This window comes from Passer montanus, unplaced genomic scaffold (assembly GCF_014805655.1).
Source record: "Passer montanus isolate IOZ18808 unplaced genomic scaffold, ASM1480565v1 scaffold42, whole genome shotgun sequence".
NCBI classification, from domain to species: Eukaryota; Metazoa; Chordata; class Aves; order Passeriformes; family Passeridae; genus Passer; species Passer montanus.
This window is the reverse complement of record NW_024369041.1, coordinates 5520046-5535247: the sequence shown is the minus strand read 5'-3', so window position 1 is coordinate 5535247 and position 15202 is coordinate 5520046. Positions and strand designations below refer to the sequence as shown.

Genomic DNA, 15202 nt, shown 5'->3' with positions numbered 1-15202 from the left:
CTTTCTTGAATTTGCTGGATGATGAATGTGGAAGCTCAGCTGTAGGTGTATCCTAACACTTAGTACCAGTAGTAATTTGTACTTTATACTTGGCAACATTTGTACAGATGTAACAGACAGTGTCAAAACACCTTGGTTTTTATTTTCCTATCCTTTTTGAATCAGGTTAAGCTGTAAACAATTTCTTTTTCAATCAAATACTGCCAGCTAGAATTACTTCCATTCATGCATCACTGAAAACAAAAAGGGTATTTTACCTTAAGTATAGATTTTTCATTTTAAACCATGTGACTTTATACAGAAACCAATAGCTAGATTCAATGCACCCTGATTAGTTATGTAAACAGATAACCCCCCAAAAAAACCCACATCGACAGAACGAGTAAGTTGGTTCCTTCATAGCATGGAAATTAAAATCTCTCCTGACTTGAGGTTAACATGGTCAGGAATACAGAGTGTGGCACATAAATCCATCTAGGAGGTGTATAAATTGCACTGTATCTGAATTAACAAAGTTATGCATAATGAAATGCACAGTTTAAATTCATGCTAGAAAGCATTTTTCAATATGAAGTGGCAGCCAACTGGCAACCATAACAGTTAGGTTCTGCACCATCATTTGTGGCATTATAGATAACTATTACATATAGCATACTTAAAAACCCTGAAGGATTGTGTTACTTGAAACATTCTCCAGGCAGTCATTTGGTTTGAAACATTGGGAGAAAGACTAAAGAGATCACCATCTTATACCAACTATGGTACCTTTAACTTCCATGAAGTAAATCAGATATGATGTGTATTTCACAGTAACAAAGTTGCTTAATGCCTTTTCTCCAACAGTAGGATTGTGGTAAATGTTTCTGCCCTCAGATCACCATTGTCCTGGTGGCTTTCCCTTTTCTCAAGTTTGGGTAACTACACTGGGCACTTTTCCTGGTTTTTAGCTATTCATCAGTCCTTTCAGTATATCATCAGAGAGTTCCAGCAGTGGGAGTTCAGGGGATGGGATGTCCAGTGGGGGAAGGTTGGGTATTGGAATGTCCTTTGCCTTCCCAGCAGTTGTTGCAAACTTCTGCCAAGTTGCAGCTGAAGAAGCAGATTCCGAGTGCTGCTGCAGACCCCACAACTCTGACTTCTCTACAAAGTCAGTGTCTACATCCAACTCCTTGTCTACTGGAGATTTTTGGAGTCTAGCTCTTTCTGCTTTTAACTGCTTATTCTCTCTCCTTAATCTCTCGTTTTCAGCTACAAGAGACTCTATGAGCTGCTTCAAATCTGCAATTTTGGTTGCCTGCTCTTCTATTATAGTTTTGTCATCTTTTGGCGCTTTACTCCCAATACATGCTTCCACTGGCTCCTTCTTTTTCTGAAGCAGAAATAAAAGTGTATCTGGGTCCCTGTCAAAGACACCCCGAATATCCTGTGAATGTTTCTCTGTGGAAGAGCTGTATTTCTGAGCGACAGGAACCAGTATGTTTTGATCATCAGAGTCTTCAGCAGATGGCCTGTAAGAAGTCTGAAGATGTGCAGCTGCTTCCTTGTCAGCACTCTGCTGGGCTTTCAGCTTTTCCTCCCTCTTTGCCCTTTTCCACCTCTCCTGGATGAGCAGTAACTGTTTCATATGACTATCCCTTTGTAATTCCAGTGATAGCTGAGCCTGAGTAAGAACAAGATTAAACAATTTAGTTGGTGATCCCTAATGCCACCCAAATATTCACAAACATTGAATTAGATGTGTGTAAATACTTACATAAACAGCATCACTGCATGCCCAAAGGGGGGAGCTTTTGTTATTCAGACATTAAGTCAAGCAGGAAGTGCTCTCTGCTTGTACAGTGCAACAGGTTCAGATATGTCAAATTTAGCATAACTACTGGTCTTTTTGTTTGTAAGTCACTGACCAGACTAAATACCTCTGGGCAGAGGCACCCAGAGTTTAACTGACCTATGGCCAACACCAAGAAGGAACAGATTCACTTGGCATGCATGGTCACACTGGCTAAACAATGGAAACTTTTTGTATGCTTCTATGATGGTATCTGTGCAGCCTTATCAACAACACCCAAATGAAGCAGCAGATTGCTCCAAGGCCAGGTATGGTCCCAAATGATTCAGCCATATTTAATGAAGGAGGTGGCACAGCAGTTATGAACTCACCTGGGTGAAAGACCATTTTTCTACAAGAATGACCCACTGGAGCAAAGACAGATGTCTGATCTCCAAGGGTTATTTGATTTCATAATATTGGCTAAATTCAAAGCCTGATGGTACAAACTACACTACTGCATTCACAGACAGACTTGTGCAATGAATAAGAAAAAGTGTCAGGGCTGTTGTTCTAGAGATCTAGCCTTATCAACAACACCCAAATGAAGCAGCAGATTGCTCCAAGGCCAGGTATGGTCCCAAATGATTCAGCCATATTTAATGAAGGAGGTGGCACAGCAGTTATGAACTCACCTGGGTGAAAGACCATTTTTCTACAAGAATGACCCACTGGAGCAAAGACAGATGTCTGATCTCCAAGGGTTATTTGATTTCATATTATTGGCTAAATTCAAAGCCTGATGGTACAAACTACACTACTGCATTCACAGACAGACTTGTGCAATGAATAAGTGTCAGGGCTGTTGTTCTAGAGATCCCCCAATCAGGATGCATTAAACCAAAATGACACACTGTAGGTGAGATGCTTGGTTTTTTGTCTCAGTAAAATACTAAGTGCCTCACAGATAAAGTTAAACATGGCACTAGTTCTGTCACCTACTTGAAGATGTCTGGCAGACTAGAAAGTTGGAGACCCCTTGGATGGGTTAAGGTTTCTCTAGGAAGATTAGTATTACCACACTTGCGAAACTCCTGGGTTCAGAAAACTTTGCAGAGGCTAATGGCCAGGAGGGGTGTGATCAGACACAGAGGGACCCCGGGCACAGCAGGGGCTGTGCTTGTCCTGGCATCTGCCGCGCTCTGGGCTCACCTGCTCCGAGTGGGTCAGCTTCATGGCGTCGGTGAGGTACCCTGCAGGACAGAACATCATCAGCACTGACAGCACGGCTGGCAAACCTGAACTTAGCTGCCACAACAGCTAAGGAAAGCCTGCAGACCTGTGTGCTCAGCCCCACATAAAGGCAGCAGGCTAGAGGGAAAGTATTTACGAGTTACAGTGGCTGGGAACAGCTGCTGTTTTTCAGAGTCTGAAAAAATTAGTGTAAGACCTTGTAATACACACTACAGCCTTGCCATGGTATCCTGTTGGCTTGGGTCACTCCAGTTTGTTTTTAGAGCAGCAGTAATTTCCAGAAAGACTTCGAGCATATCTTACTAGTGCTGAAAATGACAACGTATGAGAAATTCTCAACCAAATTTGGAATGATGCAAGACAAAAGCAAGAAACATTCAGTGTATTTTTGGCTTTTATCTTGGTATATGAAGTACAAGAAAACAAGAAGTATGCATTTTAGAATGTAAGTGCAATCCCTCATCACTCTTGAGTATTCATAAATACCAAAGAAACGATTAGTTTCTCACTTTATGGGATTTTCTAGTATTTATGAATGGAGGCAGAATGCCTGGTATCTAGGTTACCATGTTCAGAGCAGCCACTTACTTTGTCTCCACACAAGCCCTGTCACTGAAAATGTCCTACTTGTTGCACCAGTTAAGACCTCCTTTCTTCTTCTGCCAACTAGCTGCATGCTGTCAGAGAGCTGAGGGACTCCAACACAAAAAATGAAGCAGGACTATTTAAATGGACAGGTAAATGCACAAGATCTCACAGAGGAGAGGCTGTCCCTGCAGGGTCTAGGTCTGTGAAGCAATCTGCTGTTTTGCTCGAGTTCTGGGGAGCTCTCACCTGTTCTTAGCTGCCTTGATGCAGACATTAGGAAAGGGAAGTTTTGTAAGCAAGCATTTGTCCTTTACCAACAGAGAAAGCACTGTGACCTCGCCTATGAAAGCAGTAAAGAAAATGCAAAGTATAATGTGAAACTGGCTTGGAGCAGGTACACAACTTCAGTCTGTGCATACCACAAGGTGTTGGCTTCATCTTCAGTCAAGAACTGCCCTCACAGTGATAATCACCCCCAATCTAAACAACTTTGGAAATGTCTGACTTCAGCTGCTCACATGAGAAAAAAAGTTTTCACAAGGGTTCTTGATCTGGACTGAAAAACAAACTGACATTTTAAGAATAAAAATTTTGCAAGTAACTAGACATTGTGCTTACACAGAATCTTAGAATCTGCTGAGCTGGACGGGACCCAGCAGGACCATCAAGGCCAGCTCCTGGCCCTGTGCAGGACACCCCAAGAATCCCATGTGCCTGAGAACATTGTTCAAATACTTCTTGAACTCAAGACAGCCTTGGTGCATGCAAATCTAGAAACTGATTTTAAGAGCTGAAATGTGAGGAATAACCTACTCACCAGCAGCTTTTTTGTGACAAGAAATTGCTTCTTCATATTTCCCTGCTGCCAACAAGCGGTCTGCTTTTCTGCTTTGCTGGTGAGCCTTCAAATGAAAAAAAGAACATTACATCAATGAGGGTTAATAGACAAACAGTCATACCTGTCTTTAAAGTAACCAATACAGCTGAAAAACCTGTACTGATTCCAATTCTCAGGCTTTTAGGCTCAGATTTCCACTCCCCTCCAAGTTTTGTAATTTGACTTCTTCTTTAATACTACCTTACAAGAGTCTGTACTAGTAAGAACTGAAGTTTGTTAATGCAGCAAAACTGGTGTGTACACAACAAAATACTTTTGAAGCTGTTCCTCAGAATGCACATCTTCCCCTTTCTAGCCAGGCACTAACCACGGTCGTGTAAAAAGAACAGTAGGCCAAAAGAAGTTACGAGAAGTTGTGAGTATTTTGGACCAATTTACCTGGCAGAACACAAGATATTTGAATTGTGTTACATCTTACAGCTGATTTGATATTTTCTGCTGCCCCATGCCCAAGACATGTTCCCTCTTGGGTGAACAACTTCCTTCTTTTTTTGTCTGCAGCTTACAGCAATTAATGGTTGCAGCACAGCCATAGTTAAAAGTATCAAAGTCACGTTGTTGCTGTACAACAGTAAAATCTATACCAGCATTTGTAAACCACTAATGTAAACCACCAACACAGACTAAGGTTGTTGCTGAAAGCAAACATTTGATGCAAGTATTTGCATATACTTAGTGAGAAACTATTGCATAACCAGCACTGCAACTTTCATGAAAGCAAGTCTTTTCTGTCATTACTACAAGACATGGATTTTAGAGCCCTTCCTCCAAGACAAGCTGTGTAATGTGAAAGGCTACAAGCACTAGCTGGTGAGAATGTGAGTTACACACACTGTTCAGGACTGCTTTACTGCATGTTGAGCTTGAAGTAAACAGACATCAGGTACTGGTACTTACATGGTACTGATATTAACAACCATTTAAAATACAAGTCCCAAAATGCAGGTCAGTTTGTCCTTTTTGTCTGCCAAGTGGAGTTATGCCCTGCAGTATTACAGTAAGTTCAGTGTCTACCAGAATCTTAGCAGCTCTGACACCACAGAAGAGAGAGACTTGTAGAGAAAACACCTGTTTGGGCAACAGCTGTTCTTGAGCAATCCCTGGCAGTTACATCACTCCTTGAACACATTTGGCTTTCCTAAAACTGATTTCATATGCTAATATGGTGTGTTCTTAAAAAGCCTAAAACACAACTCCTTGATTCTTCACAAGAAATGTTCTTTGTTATATTCTTCTTCCTCACCTTCACTGAATCCTCAGAGCATTGTTAGCCCTTCCCACTTCTTCTACCCTGAGCTTAAATAATTTTAGAAGAGGAAGTGTTTTTCTATTGGAAAATCATCTGTTTTATGGCTTTTTTCTATGGACTTCTACAAATGACATATGCCAGAAAGATAAACTTATTTCCCTTTGATATGAACAAACAGTATCAGCACAGATAAAGCCATCTCCTTGGTTATTCCTGGCAGTTTGTCCCATTACAAATTAGCTATGTCATGGACATAAAAACACCTGAGCTAGTTCTTTGCAAAACAATTTTTCAGTAAATTAGTATTGATACAGCTGCTTCTGCAAACTGCATGGGCAGGTCTAAAAAAACAGGGAAAGAGGAAATAGAATAGCCAGAGACAGAGGAGCTAAGAAAGCAATTCAACAAGTCAGAGGACAAGTTCCATTTACTAGTTTTTACATATAAGAATTTGAGTCCCATTGTTTTCAAACATTATTCATTCATGTTTTAAACTGCTGGAGTGTGATCTTACTCAAATCACTTAAGCACATGCAGAACATCTGAGGACATTCAGTTCTTATTTGATTGAGCAATTAAATTATTTCCATTCTCAATTAACTTCCAGTGAAGCTGAAGGAAGTCTGAAGGCTGAACTGTGAACAAAATTTAGAAAACAACAGTCCATAGATGTTGGCAAAAACAAAACCTAGGGTCCTCTGATGACAAGGTCACAATGCCATTCTTGTAAGTTACATCAAAATATACATGTCAGGCCATCTTACTCCGAATTCCAGAATTCCCAATGGAAACAACAGGAGCCACACCAGAAAAAAAAACAGTTTTCAGCACAGCCCTGCGTGAGAAAACTAGCTGTTTTGCAGTCAGTCATGGACAAGGAATTCCTATTTTCCTATCTTTTCCTGACAGGTTCACAAGAAAATACTTGCTCATTTATTCTAACCCGTGTTTGTTCCAATTAGTTGATTGTGGAAAGACCAAGGAATTTCTCCCACTTTCACGTTAGCTTATTTATCAACAAGCAGTTTGAAGAAATTAGTGGTGCTGTTTCCTGGCAGCAAGTGATGAAGCTGCAACAGAAGTATTTGCATGCCATTATCATTTACTAGCCATTATCACGGATGAGCTTCTACATCTTCTCTGCTCTGATGGTTTGTTCTTAGTGCTGTTACCCTCAGCCATGCAGCTCCAACCACTGTCAGCACATCTCTTTTGAACTCAGAGTGGCCTGTACCCATTATAAAACTGCCAGAGGAAGAACAGGTCCTGTGTCATAAAGAGAAGATTACTCTCAAGTTTATCCCTGGTGTGATGTCATGCTAGAGGAAGGTATTTACACAACAGCTCTGATGCTACAGTGCTGGTTCCCAGCAGATTCCAGCAGGATTGCTTTGACTTTGGTCTTGCTGCTGTGCTTACAGAAACACCTGCTGCTCGACTGTGGTGGGTTTGTAGATCTGATTTCTCTTTCCTCTTCCACTTGCAGTGCTGGAAATTAATGTAGGATGGGGTGTAGAATAATGATAATTTATTAAGAAGCTCTAGCATTGAAAAGGGGAAGCAGGTTGACAACTACTTTCAGGTGTCCCTCCCAATCCTGATGAGCAGGAATTCCCAGCAGGCAAATGGCCAGGTGTAACAACTTGAGTCTTGTAATAGGAAGCAGGTGTGAGTAAATGATGGCTAAGCTGAAAAGCTTCCTCACCTTGCTACAATGTCATTGGTTCTTAAGAGATTTGGGCAAGCCTTACTGTGTGAGCTGAAACACTCTGGAGTAACTCCAGAAGGTAAGTGAGATATTTTTCCACACCCTTTTTAGCTGCAATTGAGATGCTGAGAGATGACATTTGCTTTAGTAAGTTTGTACTGTTATTCTGGGGAAGTGCTCCTATTTGATCTTTCCACGTGACTAGCCCAAATCATTGCCTATGTAATCTCTAAACAGCAGAATAAAGTCCAATCAAACAATCCTCTAAAATAGCAATGAGTCTCCTCTTTACCTACAGCTTTCTTTAACCCAAATTTAACACTCCACTTCCTTGTTGGTTTGTTTGTTTCCCACTATAGACTAGATAATGATGTGACCGCAGGCTGTGAGAAATGAAGCCGTAAGGCCCACTTGCCAGACCTATTACTGTTCCCTCAAAGGAAAAAATAGCAATGTTTTCTTTCCAGGCACAGCATATCCTTACAACTTAAAGGACCACCACAGTATGATCCTGGCTGAAGTTGTGGGGATAAGGGAGGAAAGCTGCTCCTCTTCCCATACAATTCTAGTTGATGGCTAGCTATTGTGGAAAGGAGCATAACAGAAAAAAACCTGTTTGATTCAACAGTATAAAAATAATGTTCTAAAAAAAAGGGCAGATGTAGTACACATTTTCAGACAGAGTAGGCCTACTACCCTCTCCTCAGAGCAATCAAACTCTGTTTGATTCAACAGTATAAAAATAATGTTCAACAAAAGGGGCAGATGTAGCACACATTTTCAAACATTGCTCTCCTCAGAGCAATCGTTTGCAACAGGGCTCCTGCAGCTGAGACAGGTATGTTTTGTTTTCCTCTCTTCCACTAAGGGGAACAGCCCTTCACTGCACAAACCCTTGCACAAGATGTTAAGCTTACAGCCTTCTTAGTATATTACAAAGGACTCACCAGAAAATGATGTATTTTAATGGGGTTATGGAGCACAGATTACAGCACTTTACTTAAAATGACAAAGGCAGGAAAAACCCAGCTGCTAGAACGATGGGGCCTGATGAAAGTTTAACTGCAAAGAAGTTTCTGTTTTAAGTGTTTAAATGTTTTAAGTGAAACCACTGTTTGATGCTGCTATCATCTATTTTATGTTATGGACTGTGCATACCAGTTATTCTTGCCAGAAAAGATTAATACCTGTGCTCTCCTACTGCTGAAAACAAGGGAAAGGGGTTTTTTTGAGAGATGAGAGATCTATTTTAGGATTTGTTTCCTTTAAGGATAGAGGTCTGATTTCTATTTTGAACAGTCAAAGTGCACACTGCATTGCTGCTCTATTATCCACAAGAGTGCCAAGTGTTTTCCATGTGGGTGTTTAAAGCATCAGGCCACAAAGGGTGGGACAAGGTGGTGCACCATGGCTCTCCCCACCCCACACACACTCTGTCAGAGGCTACACCTACAGAAGCCTCTTTCAAATCCCTTCTTACCAGAAAACAGTGAATTTAGAAAGGTTTGAATGCGTATGTCCTCATATGCAGTGAAAAAATGTAATGAAGAGAGAATGCAAGTGCAAAACTTATCTGAGAGGTGTAAGAATCAACCAGGGCCATTCATTTATTTAAAAAGTGCAACCTTGGTTAGGGTGACTATGGAAAATGTTTGTATTTACTGGTAGTTGCACTAAAAGTAAAAATAATGAGTTGTACTGTAACTTATGCTAAATAATGAGAATATATTTGCAGTAAAATAAAGAAAGGGGAATGATGTAGTTTTAACAAGTCCCCATTTTTAAATACTTGTATTCTGTAGAGAAAGATGACTAAAGAGCAACCAAAAAATGGCAGAAACCATTGTGCCTGCTCAACCAAGACCACTAGTCACATGTTAGCTCAATTTTCTGTTTTTGAAAGCCTGTATTTAGCAAGGTTGACAGAACAATGAGTCAACTGTGTAAATTACAGGTTAGTGTTCCTATAGAGCAAAACAAGTAAGTGACACTATCATGAGAATGTTCATGTTGAGAATACAGACCTCTGAGTCACTTTGTATTGAACTGTAAAGATGTCAAAGTTCATCCTGTATGTAAGCAATAGTATTAGACTTTAAATATATGGGCAGACAACCAAGCAGTTGTTTAGGCAACCCCCATTAATTGACTGAATAGCTCTAATTGACTAAGCCTGTGTTCCCAACCTACTCCAAGTTTCAGATAAAATGGTTACTCTGAGTTCCTCAACATGCAAATGCAATTAAAAGATCTGGAATGAGCCCAACTTGCATTCATACTGCTCAGGTTAGGTGGAGTCTTCCAAACCCCAACCAGGCAGAGCTGCAGCCCTTTCCCTGACCACCTGCACCTTCATTAAGGTGTGGTATCCTTTTACCTACTGCATAGTCAAATCAACCTCACTCGGTTCCTTTTCATCCATTCAGTGTGATAAAAACACTAAATGCTTCAACTTGTTTTTCAGAGCCATTTTCAGACTCACAGAATGAATTAGGTTTGAAGAGACAGTGAGATTGAGTTCAGCCCATGACTGAACACCACTGTGTCAACGAGACCATAGTGGTGACCACTGAGTGTCATATCTGGTCTTTCCTTATCCAGAGATAAGACTCCACCACCTTCCCAGGGCATTTTGTGTGCCTACAGTTCCCAGGTGCTTTGGCAATGTCCTTCTTGTCCCTATATATAATGTGTCACAGCTGGTACTACACAAGCCTTGCTAACTGAAGGTTACAAGATAAGTGAGAACCATTCCACTGCCCTGATAAACAAAGCCAGTCTGGGCTTCTGTCTGTATGTAGCCCTGAACCACGAGGCTCAAGCTGTTACAGCAACTGAGCTACCTCTCAACAGGAGCATCTGAACCACTACAACAAATTATCCAGTAAACAGACTTCCAAGAGCAACAATTTCAAAACAAGGGGGGCAGAAAGGCTTCAGCTGTGCCTTCAGTCTGTCTCACCAGGTTTCTCTGAGATGGCTTCATTTGGGTCTTTAAACTGCTGGTCAGGCTTACTCAGAGCTCAGCTCTGAGGCTTGATGACAGGCAAGTAAGGGCAGTGTGACACAGCAGAAAGGCACTGCTGGTAGGTACCCAAACAGCACAGGTACAGTGAGCAAACACCTGTCAACCACCCACTGCTTAGCTAATTATCTTCTTGACTGGGAGTGCTGCAAGTTGTTTTATGTGCCACAAGGAACAGTTTTGTGTTGTGCCTTTACAGCAGTTACATGCCTGCACCAAACATCATCCAGCTTTTCCAAGGTGGCTGTTACTGATCTGGCTGTTCAGCTGAGTATCTGATGCACCTCCAGCCACTTCACTCAGATATGTGCTGCCTCTGTGGATTCACACCTCTCGATTCTTCCACCACTGTGGTAAAAACAGACTTTGTGTTAAGCATGTCTGTGGTGATACTCTCCCTTTTGTTCCCTTAAAAGCTTGTTCTCTGTTACTGGACTTTAGAATTGAGTGCATCTGCCTTTTTTTGGTTTCATTTTGCACTGGAAGATGAAGTATAGCAACTGTCAGGTTAAGACTGGAAAAAAAAAAAATCAAAGAAAACAAATGGGGTTCCATGGATGTTTCTGTAGATTAACATAATATTCCTGGTTTTCCAATGAAAATACCAGAAGTGCAGGCTGGCATTAAGTCTCAAACACATTAACATGTGTGGTTTAAATTCTCTGGTCTCTAGTGAACTTCTGTAGATGTTTTTATTTTCTCCTCCTACACTTCCATATTGCATATTTATTCTGCTTGTTATTTTGCCTTTGTGTGGATGTAGTATTACCTCACTTTGAAATAATTCATTAAAGTAAACCATTGATTGGCTTGCACTGCAGTGGCTGCTACTGATGGCTAGCAGTATTAATATTAAAAGCTTTCATTATATGAGATTCTTGGAATACACATTTTGTGCTGTTCTCACTCCAGCTATTGGTCTGTGCTTTCTGCTTTTCACTACAACAGCAGCTCTTCAAGCTGGGTCCTTTATGCTTCAGGAAGCTTAAGAGGTGGTAGTTATCACCCAGATTTTGGACTGTATTTAATTATAAACCATACAAATACCACTACCTTGCAGGAAGAATACAAGGTAGAGGTGGTGTGGCTCCTTAGCCACAGGACAGTACTGAGCTGTGAAAGTGGAATCTGCAGAATTGTGAACTCCTGAGTGTCAAACTCTGTTCAAAGAGCAATTTCTAGTCTCTTCCTGACATTAATAAGATTTGCCTCACTTTTTCTGTTATTTCCAAGCTTCTGATGGTCAGCAGCGTGTGGTTGTGCTTCTTAACTTGTAACTTTTGCTCCTACATCTAAGGGTAAAATTATGGCTGGATGTGGGATCAAATTCTCTGCCTAAATCAGAGGCCAGTAGGAAGTGCCTACAGCAAGCAGCACAGAGGAGCTCTCAAGATGCTCTCTTCATAGAAGGCTTATCTTCGTGCTTTTACACTGTAAAGTTTTAATTTGTAAGAAGAATGTTGAGATGTTTTGGTCTAGATTATGTGTGAAATAAGTAATCAGCTGGGCTAGGTACCTGCTGTATGGCTGCCTGCTGGTGCAGGGACTCCTCTTACTTCATGCTGGTTTTAAGTTCCATGGCATAACCTAAACATTTTTGTGAGGCTGAAGAAGACTCAGTTCCATAAAGATAAAATATTATTTTAGGGAAATGTATCTTTCAGAAGTTTCAGGAAAAGAGCATAATTGAAGCCAGGAGAATATAAGATATGGCATTAAAGCGTAAGGGGTGAGTTGTGGTTGTTTGGTTGGTTGTTGTTGTGGTTGTTTGGGGTTTTTTGTGGTCAGATCAAGTGGCCAGGAAAATCAGGACAATATCCATGCTTTCCAGTAACTAAGACTAGATACTCCACTAAATCATCCACTATTAATGGACAATTTTTACAAGACAAAGCAAGATACAAATACTGTGGTAAATTCTAATGAAAAGCCCTAACTGATGGAAAATCAGTTTTGTGAAAATGGTCAAGCTGTGATATACTGGAAGAGGGAAAATATCTTGTATTTAAACTATTGATAGAAGTTAAAGACTAATGATTACTGTATGCAAAATCACTTTGTAGTTTAGATGTTGGGTCATTTGGTGGCTTTGGTTGGTTTTCCTTTTTTTTGGTAGCTTGATTTTCCTCATTGGCATATTTGGAAAAAAAAATGTGCTTTTCCAATTCACTGGATCTAGATTTAGGTAAGAGAATAAATTTATGGGAAAAGAGTGTAATAGGTAACACTGGATGGTATCAAAACATCAAATGAACATTCCTATTTTGGAGGTTGGCACTTTCCCTGAATGACACTGTCAATCTGAAGCTCCACAGCAGAGAGGAGTTGTGAACAGAAGAGCTTTGCAGATTTGTAGTTACTCCTTCCTGTTCATGTCTTTAAAAAATGTAGGCATGTCCTAACCATGGCACTGTACCCATTCAACCCTCTTATCATGAGGAGTTGCCATGGTGCTTGACACAACCTCAAAGGACATGGCACTGTCCTGTGTAAGGTGATCCATGACTATATTGCACAGCACTTTCACAAAGTTTTTGTATTTCAGGACACTCTCAGGCAGTAGGAACAGTCAAATTCAGTATAGAAAACCAAAACCAGTGTATTCACAGGCAAATTCATAATTTTGTGTATGGAAGTGTGTAAAGCAACTCCTTTTCCTGTATCATCCATTCCATCCAGAAGTATCTTGACCTTGTCAGCCTGGAGCTAGACAGGCATGGTAACTGCACACTCCTGTTGTGTTTGCAAGGTCATAAACCAGGCTTTAGTCACAGCTGTGTCACTCCTACAATATTTCCAAGTGGTTTCAGTAAGAAACATTACTGACTGGCGATATTGCCAAAAAAGTTGCTACTTTCAGACATTTACTAGTGAATATACAATTATAATTTTCTCTTTAGAATCTTATGCACTACTATCTACTTTTTAAAAAGGTTTTTACAGTATCTGTGAATTAGCTATAGTTTAGCCCCCCTGTTTTACCATGCTTTAGGTTTGCCTGACTTTAACCCCATGATATCAACAGGTTAAAAGAGATTTCCTATTTCCTGCTGTTCCTTATTAGTCTTTCAGCAGACAGAGTAAAAATTGGGACAGTATGATGCTGACATACCCAGAATGGTTCTGCACCATTGCAGAACCTACAGATCTAAATAGATCATCTTCCTACTACACTGCCAGGTCCAATTCCATAGGTGGTCTGCAATGACAGGTGTGTAAGTCTTTCTGAAACTGGGGAGAGCAGTCTAGAAATACGTGACTGACTCTGTAGGCAATGCTTTGTCAGGGCTGACACCACCCTGGCATAAATAAGCTTTGGTTAAAACCTAAACCAACACAAGTCTCAGAGGCTGGCAATGTCTAAACAATTCCTGGATCTAACTCATTCCTGGAAGCAACACAGCTGGATTCTCAGTGTGCTGCCTCTGGCTAGCTGGGCTGCTGGACCAAAACTTGTTTTCTAAGGGAATGCTCTGTGTATCACCACACAGCCGAAATGCAGCCTTGCTAAACCCACAGGGCAGCAGAGAATTAACTCTTCTTGACCTAGATCTTGTCTGTGGGACAGAGACCTGCCAATTCAGACTCTTTAATATCTGGTCAGCTTTTGTCAAGAAGCATTTTTTAGACTATCTGTGTTTCGGTTCAGGTTCCTCAGAAGTTTAGTTTAAGTAGAACAATTAATGATGTAAGGTTTTCAAGCATTTCACCTTCTGAAGTTAAAGGAAGCACTTAGCCAATACTAGGCTCTAAAGCCTCTAAAACTCTAGAAACTCTGATGGTTATGGCCTGTGTCATCTACACGTTTCCTCTAGACGCTTCCTTCCTGAGCTGCCCTTGTCCCTCGCCTTTGCAGCGCCATGTCCCCGCACGGCTCCAGGCTCAGCAGGCCGGGCACGGCACGGCTGGCGCTTCCCGGCGGGCCCGGGGCCGCGCGGGGCCGTTCCCGGCGGGCCCGGGCCGAGCGCACCCTTCCCTCCTCCCGGGAGGCCGCTGGGCCCCGCTGCCGCCCGGCAGGGCCTGACACGACACTGAACAGCTCTCTGTGGGGGAGAAGGGCGGCCAGAGCCCCTCGTTCCGTTCGGGCGCGCCTCTCCGCCCGCTCACCGGGGCGGGAGCCCAGCGGTGTCACCCTCTCCCCTCACCCTCTCACCGGCTGCCCCGACGCGCCCCGCTTCCCCTCCAGTCCCCGCGCTCACCAGGTTGAGGGGCCCCTCCATCACTTCCATGGACGGCGGGGGCTGCGGGCACATGGGCGAGGGCCGCTCGCCGGTGGCCCCGGCCCGGCCCCGGCGCGCCCGGTAAACACGGCGGCCGCTTCCGCCCTGCCCGCGAGAGCCGGCCGCCGCCTCGCGAGACTTGCGGGCCGCGTCGCCCGGGGCAACGGGCGCCGCGCGCGCCGCCCGCCCGCCCTGAGGGCAGCAGGAGGCGCCTGAGGGGAAGTCGGGAGTGGGGAGGGAGCCGTGAGGGTGTGCCGGTCAGCGGGGGTGAGGGAAAATAGAGAGAAGCGTCACCTTCCTTGCTTCTCGGGGAAGTTAAGCTCTGAAATTGTGAAGGGGAAAAAAAAAAAAATCTTGGAATCGTAGGATATGCTGAGTTGGAAGGGACCCATCAGGACCATGGAGTCCAATTCCCGACCCCGCACAGGATGTCCAAAGAATCACACCCTCTGTCCAAGAGCGTTGTCCAAATGCTCCCTGAGCTCTGTCAGC

The 15202-nt window shown here is 42.5% G+C and overlaps 1 protein-coding gene across 1 annotated transcript; it reads right to left on the bottom strand.

Annotated features, from left to right (window-relative positions):
• Positions 1-110: 110 nt before the first annotated feature.
• NRBF2 (nuclear receptor binding factor 2) lies at positions 111-14848 on the bottom strand. The gene is made up of 4 exons (XM_039719727.1): positions 14690-14848; positions 4428-4512; positions 2981-3021; positions 111-1660 (listed from the first exon to the last, which is right to left on the bottom strand). Exons 1-4 carry the CDS (start codon positions 14741-14743, stop codon positions 944-946), a joined length of 897 nt encoding a protein of 298 aa, XP_039575661.1. The 5' UTR covers positions 14744-14848; the 3' UTR covers positions 111-943.
• Between the last annotated feature and the right edge of the window lie 354 nt (positions 14849-15202).

Bases quoted from the DNA above. Each gene is read 5' to 3' on its own strand.
- NRBF2 (XM_039719727.1), bottom strand. From the start codon at position 14,743: ATGTGCCCGCAGCCCCCGCCGTCCATGGAAGTGATGGAGGGGCCCCTC. The intron at 4,513-14,689 runs GTGAGCGCGGGG...TTTCATTTGAAG, and splicing joins TGGAGGGGCCCCTCAACCTG to GCTCACCAGCAAAGCAGAAA. The intron at 1,661-2,980 runs GTGAGCCCAGAG...GTTCTTACTCAG, and splicing joins AGCTGACCCACTCGGAGCAG to GCTCAGCTATCACTGGAATT.